The following is a 10,000-nucleotide window of genomic DNA, read 5'->3' as shown; positions in this document are numbered from 1 at the left end:
CGAAATGCATGACCACACACACAAACTGTACATGTTCACACACTACCAAATGAGATGTAGCAAGCTGTTCTGTGTGAGCTAAATTTGACCTCCAGTTTACAGTTAATTCTTTGTTTTATTAAGGCAAACATCCCCTCAAGGCTTTTTTAGGCTCTTTACACTCAACAATTCAGCTTGGAGTCACATCCACGACGAAGAAGCCCATCATAGGAATATCTTTATGAATTACTCACACATTAGCGCGTGACAACTGGTGTTAAGTAACACAGGCCTCCCTTGTTCAGAGGCTGGTATTTTTGCAATCTAATATCAGCATTATTGCAAAGGATCGTTTTCTGGATCCAGCCATGGAAACGCCTCATGATAACTGTTTACTCTCAGAATTGGCATGCTACTTGTGAAACAGTTAATGTTTTCGTATTCATTCGCACCATATGGCTGTCAAATGCTGGGGGACAAACCCACCGTGCGCACTGCAACACCACAGTAAATATTCACACACACTGTGGTAACCGGATGATAATCTCACAGGAGATGACTAGTGAGTGATATATGATTTACAGCGAGGCATCGCAGTTTGTTCTCAGATTTTTATTTTTCTACGTTTCAATATTATTGAACACATTTAATCAATTTTGCAATGCTATAAAGCTTCTTTATTATTTTTATTATATCTCTTAAAATTGTTTGGCAAATTTGATTTATATCTCCAAATGTCATGCCTCATAGCTTGCAAGTCATTTATAGCAATTTAGTGACAAGTCACAGTCAGCTGCAGAGCCGTATTTTGCTCACTTTCAGACTGATAATCTAAGATTTATGATAAGAAACGAGACTGCTACAGATTAAATGGTGATAAGATAATGAAACACACAGGCCTGGCCTTACACAACACACACTGTTGCAGCTCTCCTTGGCAGTCGCAGCCGAGAAAAAGGGATAGGCTAAGCGAGGCCGCTTGTTGTTTGAATTTTTGATTGCAACCATCTGCAACGTTGCTGGTGTCATTTATTTTCAATGACAGCGTGAATCTTACCCGACTTTCCCTGTGGGGTTTGCACGTTCGTGTCTGCGTGCGCGTGTGTGTGTTTGTGTGCATGGGTTTTTAGCTCAGCAAATGGAAGGGGAAAACAAAGAAAGGGAGACAGGTCTGAACCTATACAGTATGGTCGACTGTCATCTGAGTGCCCCTGGCCTTACTCTGCCTTTACCAACAGAACAGAGTGTGCAGCCGGTATTAAAATGTTGTGTAAGGTCAGGACTCCAGCGTCAACGGAAAATAGTTTCAGGGTTTCTGTTTAACGCCGCTCAGAAGAATCTCACCAAATTCACATCATTAAATAAAAACAAATGTTTCAAATCCAGCAAAATGACATTTTCTCGGTTCCTTATTCAATTTAAGGCCGAGCAGAACTTGTCAAGCTAGGCTGTAAATTTTTCTTTGTCTTCACCATCACCTCAGGCAACAATGACGAGAACAAAAACAGTCATCAGATTTATTAGAGCATATAGGGATGAACACAATCATTAGAGATTAGTGAATAAGTAATGTCAGATGACAGGAGAGGAACCTCATATATGCACCTTGGAATGTTTCACCCATCAGGCTTGTTTTACCTGGCCACGACTGAAAAACACGGACCAGAGCGTCACAAGTATCATATACCAAATTTATCAGTTCAATTACAATGCACATGTGATTGAACTGTATGACAAACATTTGAATATCTGCAATTAAAAAAAAAAAATCTCAGCTGCAGATGAAACAATCCCTTGCCTCTGACAACACTGTTTCTTCATTAAGTACTTTTTGGCTCGGCGTTTGAATATATTTTTCCACCTTTTACACAAATGGAAATATTGGTGAAAGAGGTCCATTGTCCTCAGCTGTGTCTCCCATCTGGTACATATTGTGCAGTGGCAGTGTGCAGCGGCAGCAGGCAGCAGCAGTGGAGTGACTGACTGACTCTCCTCGTCAAGCTGATAGGGGGTGCTCTAAGGCTGCCTGACTTAACTCACACTTGATAAGGCAGAGTAGCAGGACTGTCACTGGGTGAATATAGCTCTGTGTGTGTGTGTGAGTGCATGTGTGTGTGTGTGTGTGTGTGTCAGGGAAAGACAGAAAGAGACCAAGAGTGAGAAATAAAGTATGTGCGGTATCGTGTTAGACAGCTGGGTTTCATTGCTATCATCACGCCTTCTCCACGATGGCATGTTTGACAGTGCGTCTGCTATGCTCCTTTACCTATCAAGCATGTTCCTCTCACATAGGAGTTTATACAGAGGAATTAGACACTGTCTGTCACCATGATAGGCTACATTAGAGTGCTTTTCTTTCGTGTTAGTGTGTGTGTGTGTGTGTGTGTGTGTGTGTGTGTGTGTGTGTGTGTGTGTGTATGTTTCCATTTCAGTGTGTTTGTGTCCACAGTAGATTTTTTTTTTTTTTTTTTTTTTTACCTGCAAGCATGCCATGTTCAGTTCCTTCTTGCACCTGTGTTTTTCTCACATAGGTGAGCCTCAGGATAGACGTGTGAGCGGGTTTCAGAGAGGGGTGAGGTTTAGAGAAGATGTCCAACTGATATTGGAGTGGCATAGTGTCAGGGACAACGCCTGCTAATTTATTGCCTTCTGCCCCCTGGCCATGTTACCTAACCACAGGTTAACAAACAGGCCCTACTCTACTTGTCTTGCAGGGAGAAAGTCAAGTTCAAACGGCCAGGTGTCTGTCGTCCGGCTGGCTTGATGCTGTCTTTTCCTCATTTGCAGCACACGAGGATCGAGGTCTCATGCCACCTGTCTCGTTTTTCAACATCAGAAATGAGAGCACGCCATATTGTTAGCAGAGATCTCCTGCACAGTCCCACTTATATGCATTGCTCATATGCATGCATGCATGCATGCGCACTGTTACATGGCTTGTGTGAACACTCTGGAACATTGCTTCATGTGAATTATGGTCACAAGCTGTGAACTGTAGGTAAATATGTGTTTGTGTTCCTTCTTTGCCGCCAAAGATTATGAGATGGAAATTATTTGGCAGGCATCCAGGAACCCATCTCCATTTAGAGAAAAGATATTTGGCATCGGATCATCACTCCAGGGCGAAGTGAGTGGACTGGAACGTGTGTGTGTGTGTGTGTGTGTGTGTGTGTGTGTGTGTGTGTGTGTGCGTGTGGGTGGGTGGGTGGCTGGGAGGGGGTGATTCACAGTTGCAAAGAAATATTTGAAATGATAAAAAATTGGGTGAAAATGTGTGTAACAGTCAGCCGGAACTCTGAGCTGAGTTTAACGGTTATGACTAGGAATTTAGGGGAGCAACGCCTCCCTGACAGTTTGAGATGGGTGATAAGAGAGTTTAGGATCTCTGCTCTGATAACTACACACCAAGACACAGGCACACACAAACCAGCACACACCCTCTTTGTCTAATCTTTGCAATTATTTGGGTGTCATGTTTGGAGAAAGAGAGAGAAGACAGGCAAAGGGGAGGGGTGGGTGGGTGCTAGAACTAGAAGAGCAGCAGAGACAGGCAGGCGCTGCTATGCTCCTCTCCCAGGCATCAACACCTCTCCCTGGGTACCCGCTCACTCAGACGCCCCTAGAGTCTCTGGAGCTTCAGGTTTCCTCCGGGCCTTTTAGGAGAGGACACATCTTCATCCTGGTACATCAGGGTAGTGTTAAAAAAATGGAGGTTGTCCATGAGGGATTTACGCTAAGCTGAGGGACTCAGTCTACGCCATAGGGGACGAGGGGGGGAAGAATGTGTAATGGTTATTAATGACCGTGTCAGATCTGTGAAGAATGAGATTTACTCTCTTAACAGGACCCCGGGTTCGGCTTTATAGATTTTCTGTCTGTGGAGAATACAGTGTTCGAACTCACCTGTGTGCTGCTCCATTCATGTACGCACACACTTAGACGTCTCGCTTTTTTTTTTCTGTTTCTCATTTTTCTTTTCCATGTCTTATTCTCTGATACACACAAACATGAACACACATACGCACGCATGCTGGTGGATGTGGCCTCCGCTACGCCACACTTTGTTCTGCACAAGCTGGGGCTCCCACGTGGTGAAGGCAGCCGTCTAGCTATGACAGCTCAGTGCAGCAAAGGCCCTAACCGGAAACCCAGCCTGCACCGTGAGATGAATAGCTTCCTGGCCACACACACACACACAAATAGAAGAACAGACACACACATACACCCAGTGTATGTGCTGATTCCCACCCACGCAGATCTCTCACGGATAAGCTGTGCAGGTGTTTGTCTAGGCGAAGTGGCATTACAGGGGCGTAGTTTTATGCCATGAAAGTGACACAAGTGTGACAGTAATGATCGTCACGTATGGGAGGGAGAGATGGCTTTTATCAGGTAATGTTATCAGGAATAACCAAACCTCGCTGTGTGTTTTTCTCTTTCTGTGTCACACTTCAACTCTTACAAAAAAAAAAAAAAAGAATCACAATTGATTTACATTTTGTCACCCTCCTCTTCCCTTTTCTAGCAGAGTCCAATCATGATTCAGGGGCCGGATCTCCATCTCCGGAGCCATCCACTCCCAGCCCTCGGAGGGTGGGACCCGGGGAGCATGATCTGCTGACCTGCGGCCAGTGCCAGACCAACTTCCCTCTGGGCGATATCCTGGTTTTCATCGAGCACAAGCGACGCCTGTGCCGGGGGCCCAGAAACAGGCCGGGGTCCTTCTCCAAGCCTGGGGAGACTGGCGGGGTCACGGGCATTGTCATCTCCCCCAGGGCCAGGTCGCTGGAGCTGGGTAGAGGGTCCATTCCGGTGGAGGTGGGCATCCAGGTGACCCCCGGCGGTGAGGAGGATGTGGCGAGGAGCCTGACGCCGGCCAAGGGGATCTGCCCAAAACAGGAGAGAGGAGGTACGGAGGCTGGGACACACTTTACATTTAAAGGAGGATGCAAGAAGAGCCAATAAACAGGAAGCTCTCTTGTCAGTGTAGATGCACATGTCTTAAACACACATGTAGGCGCAAAAAAACATGCACACACACTCACACATCCCTCACCTGTCCAAGACAGATTGCTCTCTTTAAAGAATCCCAGCTGCTTGTTGTTTTGACAGTGGCCTTCAGGAGGGATTAATGTAGTCTGGGATGATTTCATTAGAGTGAGTGAGAGCTGCACTGTATGTCTATTCTGCTCCGTAAAAGTAAAACATCACACAAACACACACACACACACACACACGCACACATATCTGCACACGAAAATCACACACACACCAAACAAACACACACAGTGGCAGGCCTGAAGGACTTCTTCAGCTGAAACCAATTGTGAAAGGCGAGGAAGAAGGTGATAGAGGAGCCGCCCTAAAGTGTGTGTATGTGTGTGTGTGTTTGTCTGTTTCTTTTTTTTTTTTTTGCTTGTGTGAGTGCGCGTCACGTGTCTGAGCGTTTGTGAAGAAATCCTGCAGCATATGAAAAAAAAAGAGGTTAAGAAAGCTGATTAAAATTCATCTGTGTGCGTGGTGAGGAGAAGGGGATTAATAAAGCAGCAAGGCCGTTCATCTGGCTATGGGTCGGGTGGGGTGGTGGTGGTGGGGGGGGAGCGAGGCCTGTAGACTGCCAGCGCTGCAGGGAAACCAGTTCAAAGTTATCAGAGGAGACAGTCACCATCACACCCGAGAGCTGGGGAGGCTATCCAGGATTACACAGGCTCCAGTAGACTAAGAGGGACTTGGTTAGACGAGGGAGACGGCTGTATTGTGGAAGTTAGCAGCCAGAATTACATGTAAAAAGCTTATAGAGTTAAAATAGAAACTGGTCACTGCAGTGTCTTAAACTGGTTAAATGGCAGACTTTTACAACCCATTATATTATACATGCATATAATGTGATGCATTCTAAAATCTTTGGAAATGTTGGAGTCTTAAAAAGTCTTTAAAATAAACATCATACACTTTTTTTAATTATTATGAAAATGTTCTGCCACAACTGCCACCACACATCCAATAACTGAGTGGTTATATTGGTTTAGAATATATTTATTGGGATAAGGAGAGCTGATGTAAAAGGTGTGAATGCAGATTTCGTGTAGACGTCATGGCAGAAGGCTAAAGGTTGTTCCTCTTCACAGCAGGTGGGAATTTTATGTGCATTATTACATTTGAACAGTAAAAATCTTTCGAGCAAGCAAAACATTTTTAATATTGGGAGAGACTTGTGCATTTAGTTTAGTTTAAATTTAGTTCTCTATGTTACATTTCGTGTCATTTTTACTGCAGGAGTCTTTAAGACGAAGCTGGTCTGTGAAATATTGCAAAACGTTTTTGCGAATAGTTGTGCAGAGTTTCTGGGACGCAGATTATGGACTGGCACGTTTTGTTCATTTCAGAGTCAAAGCTGGTGCAGACATCTTTTGTCATCACTGCAGAGATCAGCACACACGCACAGTTTCTGTGTGGCCAGCAGCTGTGTGTGGTCACCATCCTTTGCAGTGGGAAAAATGTATTGAATCACAAACATGTGACAGCACAGTTTTAGATGTCACGGCTAATAAAAGAAATAAATGGAAATAGAAACTTGAAATTCTTTCCTTAAAATCAAAAATAAAGATAGGAGGAAGTGATCACATCTCATCTCATTTAATTAGAAAAAGTTGTGACAGGCCATCAGTTTTGTGACATTTTGTCTAAATGCAATATGAGTCTTGCTAATTGTCTATTTTTGCAGTTATAATTTGGAAATTTAATGAGCGTTAAACCCACCTGGAAACCCCTGTGAAAAACATGAACTCATTTGGAAGCTGATGCAATGAAAAAGGATTTTACATGGCATTTTGTCTCTTAGGTGGTCAGAGGAAAAACATTTAAGCAGTTAGCGAGTGAGTCAGCCTGTTAGAGCGGCAGTCAGTTAGTCACTCACACAGACAGACAGTCTTATCACTAAGAGAAGAGTACATGAAAGCCCTCGAAGCCTCAAATGAAAGAGAGGAGGAGAGCTTTGTTCAACACATTAGATTGCCACTCAAGGCAGTCTCAAGTTTCAACCAAATTAGATTACATTATTAGGTCTAATTAAGTCCAATGTGTTAGCAGCACACACACACGCTCACACGCACATGCACATCATCACATTTGCTTCACGTGGTTCTGAGAACTTTGCAGTTCAAATATTTGAAGCGCAGGTGATGAAAAAAGACAAGAAAATGAGAATATATATCAAACATAACAGAAACCTGCACACGCAGAAATGCACATGTACCCATTATGTACTCCTGCATGCATGAAATGCCTGTGCTGCATGCATAACTCTTAACCCTCTCCTCACCTGGATTTCTTTTTTTTTTTTTTTTTTTCACCTGGTTGTGTTTTATAACATCCTGTCTGGCCTCTTTGTCTGTCAGCCTGCTTGCTTAAACTGCAAACATGCTGCAAGGCTAGCAGATTCAACCCCCGAAAGGTGCAAACGCGTTCACACAAACACACACAGGCACACACGTGCGTGCACATGCGCACTCTCGCGCGCGCGCACACGGCGTAGATGAAAAATGGCCCTTCTGTGCCCTATTTTATTTTCCTTGAGTTTCTCTTGCTGATGCATGCACTCTGCGCGTGTATGTGTGGGCTCCGTCAGAGTATGTTAATAAGCGTGTGTGTGTATTTTGTATATGTGTGCATGTGTGTGCAGTGTCTGTGAAGAATGATGCGTGTCACCAGGCGAGCGAGAGGTTGTCGCTAGGGGAGCGTTACCATACTAAGACGACCCTGGCCCTGCTTTGAACCCCCTCCCAGGACGGCTGCCGGGCCCCCTCTGAGCACTTAAAGACATCTAGTACATAAGGGCAAAGTCACATCATGACAGCCTCTCTCTCTCTCTCTAACCCTCCGTCTGTCTGTCTGTCTGTCTCTGTCTTTCTCACTCACAAACACTGTGTGTAGAGATCACACGGTAAATATTTCATGAGATCATGTGAATGACAGCGACATCCTCAAACATCTCTCTCTCTTTTTCTCTCCGTCCACCTCTGATCTCTGTGCTGTCACTTTTGTGGGCATATCACAATATCAGAATAAGACCGTATAAGGTGTTGTATTGATTCATTGTGTTTTTTCGTTGTGCTTTTTTTTTCTTCCGGAAAGCTGCTCACAAGTTCAGTGCGATACCGATACTGCTGTTCCTAACTGAACCAAAGTAGCACCTGATTTATGATCAAAGAATTTAAATGAGACACCCGCCACTTTAGAACTGTCACACCTACATGTACAACCTTTCTGCGGGTGTGTTAAAAAAGTGTGTTAAAGGGCGCAGGAGCTTTTTAACGTGATAAGATCAGTTTTTGTTCTTGAGCCAATCTGCAGCAAGGATTTTTTTTTTCTTTTACCCAAAATGACTCATTTCTGGAGGAAAACTTATTGTGGAACCTACAAAACGTAGCAAAAGTGAGAACGACCTTTGCGTCCAAAGAGGTCAAATCTGCAATGTTCGACACTTGTTTCGCTGCAGCTGCTAAATAACTGTGACATTCCAGTTTCCACACCTCACCACCAGTGTGGATTTGAAGGTGTCTCTCTCCTCTCTTCTCTTCTTCGCTCTCTCTGTTTCTCCCCCAGTCTTTTTTTTTCTTTTTGCCCCACCACCCAATGCTCCTTTAATCACCTGGCTTGCTCTCATTTCCATATTAAATAGGCTTTAATCATGAAAAGCAATCAGGCTTTTGCATATTCATACCTTCCCCTGTACGCCGGCTTCCCTGTCTCGCTCCAGTGCCAAGCAGCCAGTAATCAGTAGGCAGGCGGCGTAATGCCATAGCCCCGGCCCATCGCATGAAAACACACACACTGTGTGAGTTAGAAATAACTTCACATGCTACTTACGTATTATCTCGACTCCAAGAGAGAGAGAGAGAGAGATAGAGGGAGAGGGAGAAGGGTAAGCGATAAAAAAAGAAAGATGGCGAGACTGATCCCTGATTTGAGCTGCGAATATTTGTACAGAGGCTCAAGGAAAAGTCGATTTGCATAATGACTTTGTAGTTTTGCATTAATCACATTTGCATATGAAAATGCGTTAATTACTCCTGATGATTTTTTTTAAAACTTGCTTCATTTGATGTCCAAGCTCTGGGGTTGTGATTAGGGGTTACATGGTGGCAGTTGTGTAGGTGGTGTGTGTGTGTGTGTGTGTGTGTGTGTGTGTGTGTGTGTGTGTGTTCACGCTTTTGCATTTCTGGTGCATTCTGTATGTGTTTATGTGCTGTTACATGAGTGTTTTGAATGCTTGCCAGAGAATTTATCTTGTGTCTGCTTTTAGGCACATGTGTCTCTTTTCATTTTGTCATTTGTGTTTATGTGTGTGTGTGTGTGTGTGTGTGTGTGTGTTTCCCAGTGTCTGTGAGTGGCAAATATTTCCTTGTTCCTCCACGCAAAAAAGAGAGGAGTACACTCCATCCTCCATTTAAATACACATTTTTTTTGAATACCATGAACATGCCTTCACGATACAATATCTCCGTCTCGTGTGTTTCTTCTTTTCACTTTCACACTGCAATAGGGGAAAAGAAAAAGAGAACACCAGAGGCAAGATAAAGCGATGTTAGAGGTATTCATACAAAGAATATATCTCAGAATGTCAACATCATGTACAATACTGCACTTTATAGACAATATCGTTGTGTAGAAATCGAACAGAGGACGGTCCTTTCAGAGGTTTAGATTTCAATGCCACAGATATGCATTACACGAGCCTGGCTGAAACATTTTTATCCAGTTTTTTAAGAAATAAATGAAATCCAAAATCCAACCACATCCAATACATCCAAGAACAATTATTCCCATTTTATGCCTTTTCAGTTGTTGTGTATTTGCATGCACATAATTATACACGCTTTCACAGAACGCTGCATGTGACTCACTCTGTATAAGCAAACATACAGTTATCCCTGCACAGCTGTAGCAGGCACTGGTTGAATCTAAAAATGGAATAATCCACTGCACGAAAATAATGTTCTTCGTCATTGCAATTTCTTAA

At 43.7% G+C, this 10,000-nt stretch overlaps 1 protein-coding gene across 2 annotated transcripts in view; it reads left to right on the top strand.

Annotated features, from left to right (window-relative positions):
* The window catches only part of bcl11bb (BCL11 transcription factor B b), a 28,734-nt gene that overhangs the window by 4,004 nt on the left and 14,730 nt on the right, over nucleotides 1–10,000 (top strand). Inside the window, exon 2 of one of the 2 annotated variants that reach the window (XM_076756689.1) lies at nucleotides 4,505–4,888. In XM_076756689.1, coding sequence (XP_076612804.1) covers nucleotides 4,505–4,888 — 384 coding nt within the window. The remainder of the gene's footprint in view (nucleotides 1–4,504; nucleotides 4,889–10,000) is intronic. The other variant, XM_076756690.1, reaches the window with a different exon arrangement.

Source organism: Chaetodon auriga, chromosome 18 (assembly GCF_051107435.1).
Source record: "Chaetodon auriga isolate fChaAug3 chromosome 18, fChaAug3.hap1, whole genome shotgun sequence".
NCBI lineage: Eukaryota > Metazoa > Chordata > Actinopteri > Chaetodontiformes > Chaetodontidae > Chaetodon > Chaetodon auriga.
This window is presented reverse-complemented; position numbering and strand designations above follow the sequence as displayed.